Here is a 23,012-nt window from a genome sequence, read left to right as displayed (position 1 = left end):
CTGTGTAGAGATTGGGAGAGATGGGGAGGGTAAGGGAATTTTAGTCCCAATATTACTGACTTTTTGACTGGGGAGCTAAATACAAAGAAAAATAGTGTTGGGGTTTAGGGTGTGATACAAAATTATTGAAGGTAAGATATATAGAAAATTGATTGAAAGGGGTATCTATACTTTTTCCAAGTTTTAACATTGTTTGCAGTCATTCTTAGGCAGAATGCATTCTTAGGCCGGGTCGTGCAAGGCATTCTCAACATGAAAGAAAAAACAAATTAGTAGAAAACAAGCATGTACAGTTTGTATGAGTGGTCTGGATAAAAAAAAATTCGTTAAATCTCAATGTAGAGAACGACTTAGGTTGTGTTGGAAGTGGCCAAATCCATGTCCCATGTGGCACGCTAAGTGTTGCTGACAGCAAGTGGTACATCTTTGCTTAAGTCACACCTCATGTGTACTAGGTGTTGCTGACTAGATCACAACCATATGTATGATGTCACACCCCTCTTAATGGCAAAAAATACCCTTACTAAAAAAATGGTCTATGTATAAAACAAGGGTATATAAATGTCAAAAATTTGTTGAATACAATTATAATATACTTTATAATGTGAGCGCATTAACATAACCCATGTGGAAAAGTCTTAAAAACGCCATAGGTGAATAGCTACAATGTTTTGCCCACGTTATAGACATGCTATGTTCGTGATGGTTTTGCCTAAAAACCGCCACGGACCTACGGGAGCCGTGGCAGTCCCCGTATATTTTTTGTGTCAATTTTGTGTGAAAAAATCCCATCACAAACATGCTATATTTGTAACGGACTGCCACGGACAGTATTTAATCCACGTCGTCTGAAAAAATCAGACGGCGCCGAGCCTATAGGCGAAAATGCTGTTCATTTTTGCTCATAGGCAGTTTGTAGTCTCATTCAACCCACATACACACACACACACTCACACACCATACTAATGGTGAACCTAGAATTTAGTACTCCAAATTTTTTTACCATAAAATACTCTGACATGATCAAAATGATTTTTTACAATAAATATTTTATTTATTTTAAAAAGGTTATTTTGGTTGTATTAAAATCCCCCAAAACTATATTTTAAATTAAAAAAGATTCCTTTGACTTTTGAAATGATGATTGGACTTTAGAGGTAATTTAAAATTACAAGAATTCCCTTCTCAAACTTTTCAAGTAAGTCATTGTTAATAAAATTTTCAAGTAATACAATAATATTTTATTGTATTTGTAAGGGTATTTGATGCCAAATATTTTGAAGTACCAAATTTTAAGTTCATGACGGCCATTAGAGGTTGACAGACATAACTCTCTTCTAGAGTTAGAAAGTCTATTGGCGAATAAGGAGGCGTTGGCTAGACAAATGGCTGCAGTATCTATAAAAGATGAGGAGGAGGCGCTCTTCTCATGAAAGAAGGCATGAGAGACCGAAGGAGAGAGACCGTAGAGACCAGCTGAAGGAGAGAGATTGAAGAAGAATGGGATGCTTAGGCGTCCTTTGCAGTAGCAGAATAGACCATACTGATGAGTTTGGAATCGGCCTACGAAAAAACATAGCAATTGGAGGAACCTGAGGAGCTAGCGCTCAACACAATTTCTAGCTTTGAAGTCATCGATTACATCTGAGGCTGGATCATTGACTCTAGGTGCTCTAATAAATGATAGGAGAGAATGCTAAGTTCCTCAACTTGGCCAAGTATAAGGGACGCAAAGTTGTTATTACAGCTAATAACGTAAGGTTGTCAATCACCCGTGTAGGCAAGGCTGTATGTATGGCTTGATTTAGTACAGGAGAGGCCCAGTTACAGGACATGTGCCATGTGCTAGGAATGAAAAAAAAAATGTTGTTAGTATCACAATTGACAACAATTTCAACTTCCTCACATTTGGCCTAGATGACTTCAAGATGTATCGAAGTTGACCAACAGATTATGAAGGGCCAACTACTGGACTTTGTCTATGTAATGCTTGTAGAGTCAGCTTATGTACAGAAAGCTTGACTAAGCGAGACTGCCAATCAATGGCATAGTCGACTAGGGCATGTGGGATTCATCAGAATGAAGATTATGATTGATTCATCAATGGTGAGGGGACTTCCTTAGCTAAAAGTTCGAACATAGTTGTGTGTATGTGCTGTTAGTTCAATAAGGCTTACCGATAACCATACATTAAATCAAATTATCAAGCTAAGAGACCATTGGAAATTATCCACTCATATGCATATGGCCTAAGAATACAACACTCGGTCAGAGGCATGAGATACTCCTAGTTTCATTGAGGACTATTTAATGTATGTGTGAGTGTACCTAATGAAGGAAAAGGTAGGCCTTCGAAAAGTTCAGGGAACCTAAACAAAGGTCGAGGGAGAGTTTAGCCAGAAGCCTCGAGGCCTACCCATCGACAATACAGGAGAGTACACATTGAAGAAATTCTCAGCCTACCTGAAGAAGGTTAGCTTTCGACGCTAGCTAACATGTCCCCATACCCCTCAATTGAGATTCATCTCACTATACGAGAGTTTATGGAAGATCAATTGTAAGTCATTTTAAAGTATTTGGTTGTATATGCTATGTGCTTGTTCAAGAAAATTTATGCAGCAAGCTCGAGAAAAAGATGGTATAGTCCATATTTGTGGGATATAACACTAAAAGAAAAAGGGTTGAGGTGTTGTGACCCTACAACCAACGAATGCTATACATCATGGGATGTGGTGTTCAACAAAACATCATCTTGGAGGACTCTAGAAACAATAAAGTATCATATATTGGGGACGAACAAAGACCAAAGACCTACAAGAGTCTAAAACGAGAACATGACGAACCAAACCAATAGAACTAGATGAAGTACAACTCACCAGTCACACCAAGAAGATCTACCAACCCATGGAGAGATGGTGTCCACCGCACAACGACACCTAAAAAGGCTCGACCAAGTCATCTAGAAGAGGTCACTAAGGAGCCACAATTACGACCTATATATTTGACACATGTTTGGTGTAATGCTGGAACTTCATTGATGCATAAATAAAAATACCAATCATTAGTGATTGAATTCCTTCTATGGTTCCACATGAAAAACCAAACCTACATGTCCAATCGAAATGTGAGCAAAAGGTCTTTCAAGCAGAGTAAGAAAACCGAGTCCCAAATACATGGATGTTGCACTGGCTGAGGTAGACATATGAGAACCAATCTCATACGAAAAGACTCGTCAGTGTGCAGAATGGCAGAAGGCCATGGAGGAGGAAATATTCGCATTAGAATGGAACCAGACTTGGTATTTGCTTCATAAAGAGACAAAGGTAAAGCTTATCTCTTATCGATAGGCATACAGAGTAAAGACCCGCATCGATGGGTCAATTGAAAGATATAAGGCCAGAGTAGTGGCCCAAAGATTTTCACAACGGTACGAGATCGACTATGAGGAGAGGCCAAAATCACGACAATACACATACTGCTTGCACTGGAAGCTAGTAAGTTGTAGAAATTGTGGCAGATGGATGTAAATAATGATTTTCTTTATGGTGAGGTTGATCAATATAGCTATATGGAGCAGTCATAAAGGTTTGAGAGCAAGGATCAACCATTTTTCATCTGCACGCTAAAGAAGGCCTTAGATGGACTAAAGTAGGCATCGAGGGCCTGGTATGACATGATTGCTGAGTTTCTATTACAGAATGGATACTCAACCACACCTGCTGACTCAAGCTTGTTTATAAAAGTGAAAGATGGTTGACTATCCATTATGCTTGTCTATGTTGATGATATGATTGTTACAAGAGATGATATTAACGAAATCTAACGCATAAAAAAGAATATGTTAAAATTTCAGATGAAGGAGATTGGGGAGATCAAAAAAAGTTTGGCTGTTGAAATTGATCGAGTCAAGGAAGAACTCTTCTTATGTCAACAAAAGTACACTAGAGACCTTTTTCAGAAGTATAATATGCTCGACCGCAAACCAACCTTGACACTAATGGAGAACTGTGAAGCTAAATACTAATGGAGGAGATCTCAAGGACCCAGCCATGTACAAATAATTTGACAGTAGCTTGATCTATCTGACATTGGCTGCACATGCAGTAGGACTAGTCAGTAAATTCATGCCGAATCCAAGGAAACCTCATTTAGAAGTCATTCGCATAACCTTGTGGTATATCAAAGGTATCGCTGGCGGTATCGCTGGCTGCATATTATTTTTTTAAAAAAGTAAGTGCGAGTTGACTGGATCTTGTGATGCTGACTTTGTTGGTGACCAAACAACTCGCCAATCAAAAATTACGATTCTTTTATCCTCAAACCAAGAACAATCTCTTGGTATAGTTAGAGATAACCCATTGTCTCCTTGTCAGCCATCGAAATGGAATATAGATCTGCAGCAATTGCTGCACAAGAATTCACCTGTTAACACTACTATTGGAAATTTTGCATCAATCAGTTGAAAAACCAGTGTCAGCCTTTTGTGACAACCTATCAGCCATTCAACTAACTGAAAACCCCATTTTTCATGCAAGGACCAAATATATTGTGGTACATTATCATTACATATGAGAAAATATCTCAAATGAAGAACTTACATTGGCACTGATCAAAAAAGAATAACTCGGCATGATTAGAAAACCAATTGTAAAGGCAAGCCAATGTTGGAGGGGATTGGGGGGGGGGGGGGGGGGGGGGGTGGGGTGGGGAAGAGAATTGTAAAAGTCAACATTGATATCAGCCGATTCCCACATTTTTTTAATTTTAATTTATATTTATCAGTTTTTCATCATTTTATTGACCCATTGTCTCCTGCACCTCTCTCCCATGGGAGTATAGTACCATGGAAGCATAACATACATCCTAAAAAATGCAAAAGCTAGACCTAATAAATAAATATATATATATATATATATATATATATATATATGTTGGCGTAGGCCCACTAGCCTACAACTACATATGAACTCAATGGTCCAGATTTAATCTGGGTTGATCTAACGGATTAAAAAATCCCTCAAATTAATCATCTCAACCTTGAACTTTTATATATATGAGAAAAATAACGATTTGAAGCCCTAAAAATAGTGCATCTTATAATGCACTATAGACCGTCTATTTTTTGGTGTCCATAGATTTGCACTATTTTTTGAACTTCAAAATCCACAATCAAAAGTAAAAATAGTTTTTTGAGTCATCAAAAGGATTTGCAAGTTAGAATTGTATTTGCCTTTAAGATTTTGAAGTGAGGCTTTACTTTTTCCATAAGCCTAAGCCTTATATAAATTGCATCCTTTAACAAACTCTTGTAAGTTGTTAAAAAGATACATTTAAAAATATTCAAAGCTTAATTATGATGCCATTTGGCTATTTAAGAAACTGACTTTATTTACTTTAGATGGTTGTTTGTCTGCCCAACTCCATTGTGTCTCTCACCATTCATGTTGCTGGTACTACTTATATTTTGCTAGGGCTCTCAATATAATTTGGATTTGTAGAAAAATAATTAAAATTCAATTAGAAAATATAATTGCGATCATTGAATCGGTTCAGATTCAATCTGGGCCGTTGGACTTATACTGTTCCATGAGCTGATGGGTTGACAAGAACTTTCTCTCTCTCTTTATATATATATATATATATATATATATATATATATATATATATATATATATATATATTTGGGGGAGAGAGATAGAGAGAGCCCAATCTTAATTGGTTAGAGCAGTAGGGGTCCTCTCCCTACTAACTCACCTAAAAAACGAGTTGGAGAGAGAGGAAGTGATAATTGACCAAGTTGCCATTTGGCCCATTAAGAATTCAAAAGAATATCATTTGACTAAATTTTGAAATCAGATCGTACCTTATATTTACGTAATGAGTTGTAGAGAATGAGTATTGAAAAAGAGTGTCAAAAACATCAAAAGAATCACTTTCTTTTTCTAGAGTTTTTCTTAGAGCAAAAGAGAAAAAGGAATAGAACCTCGAAGCAAAAGAGAAATAAAAGTATGGTGAGCCAATGTAAGTACCAATTTTTCTCGATTTTCCTTCCCCAAAGGTTTTTCCATATATATAGATATTTGGGGACAGGTTTCTATACTTCCCTTACTACATAGAAGATATATACTTTCCTCTCATTCAGCTATCCAATTTAGATCAATTAAGTCATTGATCGTTTGATCTAAGAGACGACACCTCAGAGTATTTTATTTTTAATTTTTTTACAAATTATATGAATTTGAAATTTGGTATATGTCATCATCTCAATGGGGTGCACCTAAAAAATATATTATTTCTTTTATAAAATACAATAACCAAAATACCCCATGAAAATTTCAAGGGTAATTTCGTTATTTTATTTTATTGGGAATATTTTTTTTGTATTTTTTACTGGTGCGAGTTTAAGAAAAAAAGTGGATGCAAAAAATTTGGGATCAAATTATTTTGTAAAAAAGTTATAAATAAAATAGTGTAAAGACATGACATTGTGATTGGGGCCCTAATAGCCGTTCATTCAGAATGGACAATTCGATAGGGAAAAGTATTTAAGTTTTATGCACTAGAAAAAGCATAGAAAACTTGCCCATATGTTTGTGACTCTTTTTCACTATTTTTTTAAGAACTCCTTCTCCATTATCATTTCCTTGCATATTCTAAGGGGCCTCTTGTGATTCATATGCTTTATTTTTTGTACTGATTTATTTTAAACAAGGACTGGAAGGCTAGGTTTCCAACACCAGCAAGATAGCATTAATTAAAGGGGCAAAACAAGATGCATTAACATTGGCTAGCTTCTACTCACCAACTTGGCTGGCTGATGGCAATATCTAAACTAAACTACCAATAGATGTGTCCATTCCCACCAACACTATCCCACTAGCACCTTAAAAAAAAAAAAAAAACTAACTCCTAAATTATTCGAAAAAACGGGTAGGGATCTGTTTTCTCTACTGAATTACCTACAAAAAAAAAAAAAAAGTACAAAGTTTAACATATGAAGAATATTTACTGCTTGAAGGATAGAAATCTTAGTTCAGCCTAGGAATCTCTCAAGAACTCAGATGAAACCAAACCACAAGAGAAATTCAAGCTACGATATCTGTCGATAGTTAGTGAAACCATTCCATATAAATCCTTCAGAGTTGCACAATGGTCCAGATTTTAGACAAATTTCATGAGACAGTGGATTAGTGAAAATGAAACATCATGCCAAGGATTTTTTGGGCTGTGCGTACTTGTCACTGCTATTTCACTGCAATGGTTTCTTTTGTGAAGTATGAAAGGGTAAACCAGGCTTTTATTTACTAGTAATTTGGAAGGTGTAGATACTCAATGATTAAGGAATGGAATTACTCTAATACTTTAAAGGATAAGGGTTTATATGAAGCACTTTTCTTATACCGTAGAAGTAAGGTGCAACTCAAAATTTTGCTTAGAGATGTGTTTTGGTGTCTGGAACTTTATAATAGCTTGAAAATCTTTTACTTCCCTAGCTATGAAATTTAAAATTCTAAAATAGTACAGATGAGCAGTTTTTCAATCACTTGAAAATCAATCTAGAAAACTTGTTACATGCACTATTTTAGGAGTTAGAATTTCTTTTTCATATTTATACATCTTGAGACCGAGATGATCAATTGGAGCTTTCCCGATGCTGGATAGTCTCTCCTAGAGGTTTTTAAGGTGCATATTAATTTGATTGTTTAGGGCTTCAGCTTTATATAAACTCTTTCTGTTTAAATCTTATTTGGACTCTTTAGATTGTTTTTGGTTTTGTTACCTTTGCTATTTTTATTTTATTTTTTAGTTTTATTTTTATTTAAAATTTGAATGGCTTGGCTCTGCACATTACTTGGATGAGTTGAATAGACTCACCTGAGTATCTCGCCTTGATCAAAGGCCAAATAACTGGCCATGAGAATACATGAGAGGACATTCACATGGCCAGCACCTCACGTTCACCTCTTATCACCCTCGAATCTTTATCTTATCTTTTGGGACCATCGACGTGGAGTTGCATATGGCTGCTGTTTGGGTTTTGAGAGGAAGACAAAACTCATAACTAAATAAACATTATTGAGGTGATTGTCCCACCCATTCTCTTTTCTTAGGTCACTGTGTCGTAGCTCGAAAGGGAACATTGACGCATGGCCCTCCCCACGTTATACACACACCAGATGTTTCCGAATCAATGTTTGGAGAACTCAACCTACTTCACGAAATTCGCTCGAGTCGCTTGGCTCTTGCTGAGTGCAGTACCAAAGATAAGGGAACCGGCTGATTTTTGATATTTTAAATATTCTTTAATTGACCTAATTGAGTTTTTGATAGACTCGACTAAATCGGTCTAAGGCTCAGGACCCTGGCAAGTACCAACGCTGCGACCCAAGTCCCTGTCATCCGAAACTATTTCCGATGACATGAAAGAAGTAAGGAATAATAAGGATTACTCAAACAGGCCTTGTTTGTACGTCATTCTTAAGTTAATTGTTTTGTGTTGAAAATTATATTACAATTTTTAATTTGATTTACAGGCAAGTAATTTACGTGAATGATTCTGTGCTCCATGTGCATCCATCTTTCCTAGCACCCGATGCATCTCGACCATCCAATCTTGCAGGCACAAATTAAACGATCCATGAGTCCTGTGAGGCAATGAGTGGGACCCACTTAGCTTGATTAAACCATAATGGAGGTGGATGATCTGATGCAAAGCATACAAAACCCTTTGTGCTCTCTGTTTGTTGATCTTAATTTCAAGAGATCCATGATCCTGTTCAAAAATTAGAAACAAAACCAAAAGAGGAGAATAATGAAAAGGAAAAAGAGAACTAGTTTATCTTAGACGTTTTAAGTATTGTGTTATGAGAAAAGGGTTGGGGTCATGGTGGTAGCACCCACACACCATAGTCATGGTTTCATTCCCACGAACACCACCTCACGGATATCTTCAAAACACTTAGTCCTTAACTATTTGAAAAAACGGCCGGATAGGGGCTGTTTTTCCCACTAAATTATCCAAAAAAAAGTAGTGTTCTATATAATTAGGGGAATTATGATATTGTGTGAGTGGCTGGTGTTAAGTAATTGAAGTTTGGAGGTTTGTGCTGGGAAGAGGCAAATCGACCCATGGGTTTTGTGGATAGATCTTGAGGAGCAAGTTTATCAATGGCCTACTCCTTGAAACATTTTTGGCTCCATTTGAAGTCATGTACCTAATGCGACGACTCACTTGAAAGCGTCTTTCCAACAGTTGGTCTCCAATAGGCAAAAACAGCCACTCTTTTTGCAAGTTTTTCTCCAAAATGTGACAAAAACTAATTTATCTGAGCCGAATGAAAAGACAATCACTTTAAGAAAACGGAAAAGTTTATAGAGAGCCTACGCTCGAAACAATCAAATTAGAGCCTACATAAAAAATTTCGATAGAAGAGGTTGTTTTGATGCCCAAATATCATCAAATTGATCATCTCGACGTCAAGATGCATGGACTTGAGAAAAAAAATTGATTTTAAGTTTTGAAAATAGTGCATCTTGTAACATATTTTTGGACGTTCAATTTTCAAGATTTTCAAGCTTTCATAGATCTGCTCGATTTACATTATTTTTAAGCTTTAAATTTTATAATTAAATATAAAAATATATTTTAAGGCCATTACAAAATTTCTAGTATCGAAACCATATGTCTCGATACTATTTGAAGGTGGGCTCAAATTTGATTGTTTAGTGCCTCGGCTCTATACAAACCGCACCCTTAAGAAAATTGATGGAATTTGTCATCACTCCCTAGAAAACTAGTACTCTAAAACCTAGTGATTTGGATCGGGAATCAAATGCCCAAATGGAGAATCGCCTGGAATTAAAACGAGGAATTGCCGGTCCTCATTAGGAATCAGTGGGGACCTGGGACTGAACTGATCCAAATCGCTGATCTAGTGATCTAATACGGATATATGAGAAAAACAATCCACCCCACCAATCCAAGTTTTGAAATACTAAAGGAAAATGATAGAATATGAACGGAATTAAGTTCTTAAATTCATTGATATACTTCTACGCATGCATACACATATGATGCATACTTATATATCGTTGCGAAAGAGAATTGAATGTAAATTTCGAGGCATAATGCACTTTTCATTCATGGGCGCCTAGATGGTGCTCTTACGGGACCTAATGTATAATTTAGTCCAGGGCCAGAACACCTAATTAAGGGATTTGTGTATCTAAAATGTTTCCAAACCATCTTCCACACATCCTAAAATCAGTTTCCATATTGAGCCCAAAATTTCCAACACCAATTATGAAGGATTTCCCAATTTAGTCTTGGAGAGGATTTCAGTTTCCGGCACCTTTTAGTCAAAATCCCAATTTCCTTTAATAAGAATCGATCTTAAGAGAGCAATAAACACAAGTAGGATTCCATCAAATCAACTTAAGTACGTATTTGTTTGACCCATGGAACGAAATGGATAATTTGGTTCTGCAAGACCACGTAAAATTTTTTCCTTCATTTAAATCAAGGACTTTCTAGATAAATAAGAACATTACCATCCTTAAGTGAGAAAGTATACCATGTTAAAGAGATGAAACTCTTGCTAATTAAGCTCAAGATCAGCATTAATAAAGAAGAAGGGGCATGAGAATACGCGTCTATGTTCGTAGCTCCATTTTGGTGCAGACATATTTGGTGAAAATAGTTTCATGAAAGCATTTTCACATGAAAGAACTCTCTCTTATGATTAGGTGTAACAGTTATTTCCCACTAATTAATCCACTTTTTCACACCAATTGACACTCAATTAATATAAAAAAACTCCCACACCTAACCATATAGAAGGGTTCTTTGATGTGGAAATCACAAAAATATTTTCTTACCTACCAAATATTTCACATTATTTATCGTTGTTTGAAGACATGCTTACGTAGTGGTTTTTTCCATACATGTAAGCACTATGTATGTCCTACGGGACAAAACATACATACGTAAAGAGAAAGAGTAAAAACGAAAACCCTTTCTTGGTACATTATATTAAAACAGCCACATCAACCCATTTCCTTTATTAAATTAACCATGTCACCTCAATATGGGGACTCATTTTATAAGTTTAAAATTTATCCCTTGCATATAATAATTAAAAAGAAAGAGGTCTAGAATGACCCAAAAGAAAAAGACAAGATCTAATTACACCAACCAAAGAAGTGGGTGCGTGCGCTTTCTAAACAAGCAAGTGTATGCATACAGACATACTCTCTTTTTCTTGAATGTTGTTACACTTGTTTTTCGTAGAAATACATGAGAGGAATTTTTTAGTATGGGAATGTTTATTGCTATGTGCACAATCTCATACAAATGATATATATATATATATATATATATATCCTTTTCTAACTTTAGAACAGCTTTAACCACTAGAATTTTTCACTAAGAAAAAAAAAAAAGCATGCTTTCCTTTAGCACACTACTAGGAAGGAAGAAAAGGTGAAATGGCTTATCACAAAAAAAAAAAATTGAAAATGCATATTAGAAAGTGTTATGTTAGCCCAATCAACGTAAGCCGTCCATTTTGTTCAAGTGTGTAGATTTTGGCCTTAGAAGCATTTTTCTCTTTTCAAAATTTTTGGATAGCTTTGTTATCATTAGATGAACAATGTTGAAAAAGAAAAAAAAATTGATTTTGAGTTCGTAAAGGCTTAGATCTTGAAATTCATAAAATGGATGGTCTAGATTCAACATTAGAGGGGACTCATTTTAACCATATCTATGACGCAAATTGAACTGTATTTTTTAAAATATTGACTATTGGGATGAAGAGATGATATGTGCAATTTTTGAGGTGATACAAATGCTACAAACATAATTTTCTAGAAGTGTGGTGTCATTATAGTACTATACAACCGTTGCATGAAATCATTCTCCAAATAGATAGAAAATATTTTATGTAATTTTAAAAATATTATATATTATGAGACTATTTATTTTTGGTATAAGGATATTACAAAACTTTTGGCCATGGGATGTGAAATCTAATAGACAAACATTTGAAAATATTTATTTTGGACTTTATGTTTAAACAATGACATCCTCAACAACCCAATTTCAAATTTAACGGATAATAATGATTCTGACCTCTTTGTGTTAAAAATAAATGGTCTCATTGTATACATTTTCTATTTTAAAATACTATTTCCTTTGTCATATAGCGTTTTAGAAACTGTGATATATTGACAAGTAGTTAGTTATTTATTCCACATTGAAAATGTAGATGAGGGAGTCTAACTTAAGGATGTGAATATCATATTAACTTATATTTTATGAACTAAAAAGAGAGAATGCATACATGGGACACATGTAGTGTGTGTGTGAGACGTTTCAAGGGTGCTAGATGGCTCCTAATCTCATAGAGAGAGAATTATTATTATTTTCTTAGCTTTGCTTCTTTTCACGCTCCATATCCAACACTATTACAATGTATGTCCTTCAAAATTTCATAATTTTGGACCTAAATTTTCACTAGTCGATGATTTCCATCAGATGATGAGTATAAAAGAGAAGGCTTCTGAACCACATTATTACAAATTTTAGTCTCGGATGATTTGTCATATTTCATGTTAATTTTTGAAAAATATTTCCATATCTTCAATTTTTAAGTTTTGTATCCCTATAGACCCAAGATTTCAAAACTATCTTGGGCCATAAAAATCGTAGATTTTATATTTTCTAACTCCCTATACTAACTTTTTCCACTTTAATCTTATTTTTCTGACCCAAACAAATTATGAAATGACATATCTTTCTAAATCTATCTTTTATCTCTCTTCACATATCATCCCTCAAACTTCTCGTTTTTTCTCTTTTCTCAAGCCCCTTTTTTCTCTTTCCTCCCTGTATTATCCAACTCTTTCTTTCTCTCTCTCTTCCCCTCTATATTACCTCTCTCACTCTCTCTCTCTCGCTCTCTCTCTTTTTCTTGTTTCCCAAACATATTCCTAAAAAGAGTGGGGATAATGTGGAGAGAGAGAGAGAGGGAGGGCCATACTGACGGAGGGAGAGAGAGAGAAAGAGAGAAGGGGCTTGGGGAGTGACGGGGGAGAGGTAATATGGAGAGAGAGAGAGAGAGAGTGAGAGAGAGTGAGAGAGAGAGAGAAAAGGGGATTGGGAAAGCCACGGGGGAGAGAGAAAGAGGGAGAAGTTTGAGGGATGACATGTGAGTGAGTAGAGAGAAATGATAGGTTTAGAAAGATTTGTCATTTTATAATTAAAAGATACGAGGATTAAAGTGGAAAAAGTTAGTCTAGGGGATTAAAAAATATAAAACTTAAGATTTCTACGACCCAAGATATGTTTTGAAATCTTGGATCTATAGAGATATGAAAATTAAAAATAAGGGATATGGAGATATTTTCCCTTTAATTTTTGAGAAATTTAACAAAATACCAATGAGAAATGGATTGTTTATTTGGTAAATATCGTACAGAACCCTAATTTGTCATTTTATTTCACGGTAGATCCTCCTTCCATTTTTCTTTCAAGTGGCATAAATAAACCCTCAAACATTTCACCCACCCCTCATCCCTTATTTTCTTGTTTTTTCACTTTTTACTATAAAAATTGATCCCAACAAACTATTTTATTTCATCTCAATCCAAAATTTAGATACACAAGAACAGGTGCCTCTGCTGCAAATGGGTTCCTTCATTTGTAAATTCTTAGGTGCTTGATATTTTTAGATTTTGAAAATGGATTTTTCCAAAATTTAGATACACAAGAACCCTGATTTCTCTAAGAAAATGGAGGTTTCAAAGGCAGAGAGGGAGTACCAAACGGTGAGAACAATAGAGGTTTTGAAGGCAGAGAGAGAGAGGAGAGAAAAACAAAAACTTACCATGAAAAGGGAGCAGACACCACCGTGGTGAATGGAGAGATAGCCCTTGCCGTAGTAGAGAGAGAGAGAGAGATATTACCGTAGTGAAAATGAAAACAAAGGAAAGGAGGGTTAAAAAGGATTTTGGATTGAGATGGAATAAAATAATTTGTTGGGGATCAATTTTTATAGCCAAAAGTGGAAAAACAGGGAAATAAGGGATGAGAGAGTTGGGTGAAATATTTGAGGGTTTATTTATGCCGCCTGAAAGAAAATTAGAAGAATGGTCTATCATGAAATAAAATGAAAAATTAGGGTTATGTATGATATTTTCCCTGGTTTATTACCCTTTTGCAATTGTTCTAACTAAAGCAATGTGCTTTTCAGGATACTTTTAAACCACAATGCATGGGTAAAATATTAAATTGGTATTTTGATAAATTCCTCTTAATTGTTTGCATTTCATTAGAACTTCATTATTTCATTAGGCTTGGGACTCCGGCTCTACTCGATCTGAGTGACTTGGGCAAGTTTGATTGTGTATCACCCTGAAAAAGGGCTAAAAATAAAATTTTAATTAAAAATAATAAGATAAAAAGCGTACAAAACTATAGAGAACATTAAAAGTCCAAAAAATATGGAAAAAAAATAGATCGGAAGAAATTTTGATTTATAGCTAGGAACAATGGTTTAAAATTTGTGATTTTGACATTCTCACTCAATTCGATAAGCGAACTAGGTGAGTTGATTAGCTAACAAGGCGATCTGGATCACCCAAATCCCTTAGTTCTCACTCATTTTATTATTATTATTATTACTATTATTTTTGGTTTTTTTTAATTTTTAAATTATTATTTAATTTTTGGGACTGATTCGTCGATCTAAGTTGTCACTTGATCTGGACTAGATTTATGAAAGGCCAATTTGCATCGCCAGTCCAGTTTTTGAAACATTAGCTAGTAACAATTCCAAAAAATTCCCCCCACAAAAAAGGAAAATAGAAAATGTAGCATATTATATTAAAAAATGACAAACCATCATAAAAAATATCAAAATTACATATATAATGTTATACATCATTCTTCAAAAAAATATTTTCATGATTTTCATATTCTTTGTAGAAAACCAAGTTTGTACCAACTACGCTAAGCAAGGTGCCTAGTCCAAGTCACCACGGCCAAGTTTTGAAGTTTTGCTTTCCTATGAAAGAAAAACACATGTATTTGGCAAAAATGCATACAATAACACCATTTAATTTTTGTATAAGGAAGTCAAATTGGTTATTGATCTTTAGGTGTGAAATTGGGGGATTGAAGTTATTGGGCTAAGTGTCTGAAATAAAATTTCTCGAATATTATTATACATTTCAATATATCAGATTTCACATCCAATAAGTAAAAATAATTATGACTTTCTCGTACCAAAAATAAAACATCATGTAGTATACAATCTCGTATTTCGCTCCACTCACAAAAAAAAGCACCCCGCTTATGTCACTACATTTGCCATTTCCCCACCATTAACCCCTAGGGTTTTTAATTGCAGCCACAAGACCCAGAAGGTGTGCATGTACAACGAAGTTTTAATCGATGGAGAATCAAGGATAGAATGTTTCAATAACGCATGGGCAGGCTATATTCAAGTGTATGGATGATGATAGGTGATCGGCAACAAGGGAGGCTCATGGACAATCAGACAAATGCGCCTAAAATAGCATTACCACATACAATGTTGTTACTTATACAGTAGTTAGTCTAGATAAATGCACCTAGAATGGTAGTTCACATCACAATGCGCATGATATATGTGTTCCTTGGGTAGAAATGGTGAAGTCAAATCAATGTCAATGTTTTTGAAACTGCCAAGTCTGGTCCACTCAAAATTGGATTTACTTTGTTGGGCCAGTTGAATCGAAGTTTTAAAATATAAAGAAAATGAGAAGGGTGTGGTTTGCATAAAGATGCAACCTTAAACAATCGAATAAGGCCCACCTCCAAATTTTATTATAGGACGAAATTTTTGCATCAAAACATCTTATGATTGCCTGAAAATCTATTTTCAACTCTAATTGTAAAATTCTTAACTCCAAAAATAGTTCAAATCAAGTAGATCTATAAACATATGAAAATCTTGAAAATAAACGGTTTAGATAATGAGTTGCAAGTGTATTATTTATTGGACTCGAAATCTATTTCTTTTTCATATTCATAAATCTCGATGTTGAGATGATCAACTAGAAGGTTTTTCAACATTAAAACAATATTTTTTGATGGAATTTTGAGGTGTAACCCAGTGTTCACAAAATCGAATCGGAATGGTTAATCAAACATAGGCCTAGAAGCGGTTTAACCGGCCTAACTGGTAAACCGGCCGATTCAATCGTTCTAACCGAGCAAGTTCCGGGCGGTCAAAAAAGTATTGAAAAAAATAAAAATGATGCAAAAAAACATCTACTAAAATATGAAACACATATAACGAATGATTAAAGCAAAACACATTTTAATGAGGTTGAAAATTAATGGAAAAAATGGATTTTAACGAATCGATTTGTGCCTAGGGGAATTTTTAAAATTTTCTGAAAAAGATGAGAAAAATATAAAAGAGAGCATTAATGACAAAAATAATTTTTAATCTTTACCATAATATAAAGAATATTAAAAAAATGCATTACAAACCAAATTCCTCATTTTGGAGAATTTCTATATTTTCTTTTACTTGTTTTTTTTTTAAATACCGGTCGATAGCCAAAACAGCCCAAAACCAATGGCCAGTTCCGATCTAACCGGGCGGTTAGCGTTTAGATTGCCCGGTTTTTCCAACAGTGGTGTAACCTTAATTCTACATTTTAAGGTTGCAAACTTATATAAAGTTTTTTCAAATAGGAATAATAGTTCAAAATATAAAGTGCATCGTATAAAAAAATTTACAATTTTGTTTAGCTGATCTAATCAATCAAAATTAGTCATGCCAACCAGCAAAAAATGGTGAAATTTAATTTTAACTGACTTTCAACCAAACCCCTCAACATGCCAAGGCAAGGCTATCCGACCTGACCAGCCCCAATGGCCAGTCAAGTCTTGAGAACGATGATCAATGCATTCATTCAACTAGATGATTTAATCAAGAAATGGCTTTTCTTTTAAGATCTTCTTGATAGTTATGTACTATCAACGCTTTGAACATGGGCACCACATTAATGCCGATGAGTAACATGAGTCTCTAAAACTAGATACATCAACGCCAAGATCCTAAGTTCTGGATCCTATATTTGTTTACTTTTTCGTTATACTTGATGCTGAAGTACGTCCATGTGGACCTGATAGAGAGCATAAATTTTGAAAATAGATAGAAATTACTAGCTATTTTGTTCCACAAAAATCTCAATGCCAGTGTTTCACTTAGCTTGACCCATTCATGCGGTAGGGACACGGTAATGAAAATGGGGTCAGTAAAGGGCCCATAGATTGTTCCCATTGTCACGTTTTCATCATTCTTTTGACTCTTCTTAGGGTAGAAATTAAATAAAAAAAATGATAATTAATTTACATAATGTATAGTTATATTTATATATTTTTTATAATTTTATAGCAGGTTATGTCAACCCCTTCCAGGACCCAACCCGACCCTACCTGATAGAATCCATGCTGGATGCGGACCTAACCTAGGTTGGGTCCAAGCATTTGGACCCGGAACATCCCTTGGCCCAAAACATAGACCCGGACTTAGACCTAGTTCGGGTCGTCCCGATTGCCACCCCTTGATCAATTTATTGTCTTGAACCCCAATAGTGCAAAGATGAAAGTAGGATGCCAATAATGATCATTTACTTGCAAACCAAAGCAATCTTGATAAAGCATAAGAAAAAAAGGATCATCAAATAAGGATGTATTTTATGAGGTGAGTCAAACAAAGAAATTTGTAGTGGAAAACACAAAGTAAGAATCTAGTTTTAGGAAACAAAAGTCAAGTAATATTTGAAATGAAGCACCTTACATTTAAATAGTTGGGTTTCTTATGGATTACCCCACTAATTTGCTCTCTCTTTCAAATTTCACTTAGGTGGGAATTGCTACGTAATTTTCTCCATTATTTTAAGTTTTTAACCTTTCCTAATTTGGCTGTGCCCGTGTCTATGATTCTATCCTGCGTATCCTTAATTTTCTCTTTGCCACCGACCCTCCTCTTGACTTAGAAGAAAAAACAAGTATGCGCAGTCGACTTTTTATGTTTTGCCTGATTCCACAAGGAAAATAATAGATATGAGTGGATCGCTTTGGAATGGTCAGCAAAAAAAAATAGTCAAAGTCTTCGGAAAATGCCCAGTCTTTGTTAAGCCATTTTATTACATGTGTGAATGAACTATTTTATTACATGTGTGAAATAACTGTATAATTTGAAAAAATATAAAAAATATCATTTATTTTTAATACAAGAAGGTCACAATCATTTTTATCTATTAGATTTCAAATTCAATGATTGGGAGCATGTCATAAGCTAAGCTAACTTAAACGTTAAAAAAAAAAACTTCTCGATCTTGGTGTCACACTCCAATCAATACAATTTGACATTTAAAGCCTAGCAGCAATTGTAACATCCTTGTAACAAAGATAAATGATCGCATAATATATAATTTCATATAATTTAATATATATCATTTTATTAGAGGTTTACTCTCTTCCCTGTTCATATACACATGGGAAGGAAATGAGACATATCGTCTAAACTGAATCACATTGGTGGTTTGGTCCCAAATAAAAAATAAATAAACAGTAAAAAAACGGATGAAAACCATTTTTTGACGGGCTAATTTTCACTGACGAGACAAAGTGGACAATTTCTTTTTAATGCATTACATCTATTTAAACAATTGCTCATATTTGTAATATTTTCAGAATTAAGACAAACCGGTTTTACTATCAATCGTATCGGTTTTAAAGAAACCCACCCAGGTTAGATCGGCATTGGGTTTTATCTTGATGACGTGCACCTATGACCACTGAGTTTCACCGGTTAGACAACATATAAGCAAGCCAAAATTTCTTTTAAAAAAGGCCAAAGTCGGGCGATAAAAGTGCCATTGTCAGGGAACAAAGGGGCTCGGAACATTTTCCTACCCTCAACTAACTGTACCCAAGCTACAATTATTGTTCCCCTCTCCCTTCCCCTTAAACGCCACCAGCCCGCTACTGAGACCACCTCGGCTTCTTTCACTCGCTTTCGACTTCAAACACAGGAAACCATGAAGTCCCACCTCAAGTCCGCTGCAACTCTCCTCCCCTTCTTCTTCCTTACCTCTTTCTATCACCTCTCTCTCTCTGCCTCCGATTCATTCGTCTATGGCGGTTGCTCTCAAATAAAATTCGACCCCACTTCTTCTTATCAATCCGATCTCAACTCCATCATGGCCTCTGCTGCAAATTCTGCTTCTTTCTCTGCATACAATAACTTCACCATCAACAAATCAGTCTACGGCCTCTACCAATGCCGGAACAACCTCCCCTTGTCCGAATGCTCGAATTGCATTCAGACTTCCATCAACCAACTTCGCGCCCTTTGCCCGAACTCATGCGGAGGAACCATTCAACTCCAGGAGTGCTTCCTGAAATACGACAACATAAGCTTTGTTGGGGTTCTCGATACGAGCCTCATATACAAGAGGTGCAGCCCTGAATTCAGTGCTGATAGTGGGTTCTATGAGAGAAGAGAAGAGGTTTTTCGTGAAATTCAACAAGTCGGTTCGAACGGGTTCAGTGTGGGCTCGAGTGGCACCATTCAGGGCATGGCTCAGTGCTCCGGGGACCTCGAGCCCAGTGATTGTAGCGCCTGCTTGATTCAGGCGGTGGGTCGCTTGAGGAGCCTGTGCGCGTCTTCGGTCTCGGGGGACATCTATTTGGGGAAGTGTTATGTGAGATATTCGTCAGATGGGTTTTACTCCTCTCCCCATGGTAAGAGCTAAACCGTGGCCATGTTTTCGTGTTCTTCTATTTTCCGTTATTTTTTGACAAAAAAAAAAATGATAACGCCTCAAGTACAGGCTCTGTAAATTCGATTCTGCGTGGTACGAAAAATGCGGGGACGTTTTCCTTTTCTTTCTTATTGTGTCTTTCCTCTGCCAAAAAGAATGAGGGGTACTGTGTCATACACCGGTCGTGTAAGGTAAATGGGACACCACAGGCTATAGGCCGTTTGCTTTTGACAAGGGAGGGTGAAGATTCTCTGTAGTTCTTTGAACTCCGGCAGTCAACGTGTTCCTGTAATATGGCTTTTACGTATCCGAAAATCTTCAAATCCATCACCTCGGTTTTTATCATTATATTTGTGAAATAAAATTAGGATTTAAGGTTTAAAAATTGTGTATATTACAAGATATCTACTTTAAAAATAGATATTCATTTATTTACAAGATTTATGGTAGTTTTTTAATTTTAAGTTTTATAATCAATGTAAAAAATTGATTTTACAGTCATCATGAAAATTTTAAAAAAACGATTTTAAAATCATCGTGAAAATTTCGACCCCCAAAGTGCTTTCCCAATAAGGACTTATGGTGTTGGGAACGTGTTAAGTGAGATATTAAGGAATTTTGAAAAAGTTGGGGGCAATTTGACACAGGGGGAAAGTCTCCATAAATGACGATTTCAATTTTAAAATCCTCAAATGATTATGAAATTCTCGATCTTTACGACCTTGTGTTTTTAAGTTTTTTGCATCCTTTAAGGCATATTCTCTTTTTGAACAGTTTTTTTGCACCATTCTCAGGAAGGGGGGGGGGGGCGATTTCACAAACTCACAACCGAGAAATGTCTCCAGAAACGATGATTTCATTTTAAAAATTTTGTGACCTATGCTTTCCTATCCTCAAATGAATATAAAATTCTCAATCTTTTCGACCTTCTATTTTTAAGTTTTGCAAACTTTCAGGCCCTTGAATCTCATGTTATTCTCCTTTTCAACAGATTTATGTACAGCTTTCTCGTTCCCCAAAAGAAAAGAATAGCCTTTTATGGAAAGATAGAGAGAGAGAGAGAGAAGCTAATTCTAATGTTAAAGTTACAAATGAAAATTTAGAGAGAGAAAGAGAAGCTAATTTTAATGTTGTCGGTGGAAAGGCCCTTTATTGTCCTTCGATTTTCCAAGAGATGCGTCAAAAGACTAGCGGCCAAAAGACGTTAGGAAACTTAGGATAATGTGAACAAATATTTTATAATTATTTTTCTAAATATTTTAGAATTAATTTTCTTTTTGTATTAACATGGAAACTTCGGCTTGCCTTTCGTGTTGTTTGCTTTTTTGCAGGCTCATCCAATGACGATGGGGCAGGTAAGACTCTGGCCATTATAATTGGATTATTGGCTGGGGTCGCCTTAATCATTGTCTTCCTTTCCTTCTTAAGACAGGTTTGCGGCAAAGGTCAGCCTCTCACTTTAAAATCTCTCTCTAGAATTTCGCCTCTCTAGGGTCGGCAACGAGCTGGGCGGCCCGGTTCTAAAAAAAGTAGGGCCGGTCCTGGCCCAGATCTGTCAAGCCGGTTTTTTTATTTTTTCCGGTCAATTATTCTCCACTTATTGCCTTGTTGTAGGATTCAAAGTTTTTAAGCATAATTAACCATTTTTTTTTGTTATGTAGGTGGGGGTAAATAGATAAAATGGAACCCATTCTCTTTGTGGTGAGGAGAATATGGTGAAATCCCACTATGGATCTGTAATTTACTCCACAATGTGTACTCTAGAGAGCGGGGGACTACTCCTTTTCTTCTTCTTTGCCCTTTATACCACCCCTTTTGCCTTTACCTTTCTTTTGGAAATTAGTTCCTTTTAGAGAAAAGGTGGCCGAAAGGAGAGGTTCTAAGGGCAGCAAGTGGAGGCAGGCACCAACTGAATGTAAAGTGGCTTTTGTAAAAAGAAGCACGACCAGCCCACTCTCACAAGCTTATTGTGTCTCTCTTATTATTCTAATTGAAATTCAATAACCTCCAAATTCTTGTTCTCACTTGATTTTTCTAGAAATGCTTCTTGTGAAGATATGATTAACCAATTAATAGACTCGTGCAATGCTCGGTCTATGCATTTAAGAGAGAGAGAGATAGGGGTCTGCCCTTGTGGTTCCTAACTTCGTATAAATCAAGGTGAATCGCTTCTTTAAATCTTGTTAAAGACATAGTTTTAGTGGCAAAAGCTCTCGATCTAAAAATCTATTTTTACTTATAATTATACAAATTAAAGTTTTTTTTTTTTACGTTTTTGGGTGATTCATTGGGAGAGAGAGCTCCTACCCTTGATAAGAATGGAGCCTAGATCGTAGCGTTGTAAATCATCAAACTTTTCATATCCATACATATCAAATTTGAGATGATCACATATCAGGTTTTAAGACATCAGAAATTGATCTATAAAATGCGCCTGTGCTAAAAATTTGATACCTCGTATAGGCGCGTACACTATGCATGCTATTCATTTATTCCCTTGGTCAATAGACTTGCTCTAGAGTGTTTTTTTTTTTTTTTTTAATTTGAAAATTTCAGTTCCGTCTAGGAATAATTAGAAGACTATTTTTGAAGAAAAAATTTGGATCATGAGTACTTGAATATATAGATCTTTCCCCCTAAAAATTAGATGGTTCTTGTACAATCTTGGAATACCATTTTTTAGGAATACTAGAGTGAAATTATTATTTTTTTTTCCCTTTAAGGTTGGTAGTTGAGTTTTACAAATGGGAAAAGTTTATATGGAGCCGAGGCTCTAAACAATCAAATTTGATCCTACCTCAAAACTTTCACTAGAAGAGGTTGTTTTGATGCCCAAATATCTTCAAATTGATCATCTACACATCAAGATGCATGGATATGAGAAAAAAATGTATTTCAAGGTTTGAAAATAGTGTATTTTTTGTAACACATTTTTGGACTGTCAATTTTCAAGATTTTCAAGACTATTTTTGAAGCTTTAAACTTTATAAATAAATATGAAAATATAATTTAAGGCTATCACAAAGATTTTCAATATTGAAACCACATTTCTCAACACTATTTGAAGGTAGGCTCTAATTTGATTGTTTAGAGCCTAGGCTCTATACAAACCGCAACTTTTACATATTACCTCCCTAAAATTTTGAGAAAAAAAAAAAAAGTATTGAGCATGGGTTTTACCC

The 23,012-nt window shown here is 35.4% G+C and overlaps 1 protein-coding gene across 1 annotated transcript; it reads left to right on the top strand.

Moving 5' to 3' along the window:
- Positions 1-19,055: 19,055 nt before the first annotated feature.
- Positions 19,056-21,842, top strand: LOC18421944 (plasmodesmata-located protein 7). Its single transcript, XM_006826838.4, has 3 exons — positions 19,056-19,810; positions 21,162-21,275; positions 21,492-21,842. Exons 1-3 carry the CDS (start codon positions 19,105-19,107, stop codon positions 21,503-21,505), a joined length of 834 nt encoding a protein of 277 aa, XP_006826901.2. The 5' UTR covers positions 19,056-19,104; the 3' UTR covers positions 21,506-21,842.
- The last annotated feature ends 1,170 nt before the right edge of the window (positions 21,843-23,012 follow it).

This window comes from Amborella trichopoda, chromosome 4 (assembly GCF_054954075.1).
Source record: "Amborella trichopoda isolate Santa Cruz 75 chromosome 4, AtrichopodaSantaCruz75HAP2 v2.0, whole genome shotgun sequence".
Lineage (NCBI taxonomy): Eukaryota > Viridiplantae > Streptophyta > Magnoliopsida > Amborellales > Amborellaceae > Amborella > Amborella trichopoda.
Note: the sequence above shows the minus strand (reverse complement) of the source record. Positions and strands in the feature narration are given on the sequence as shown.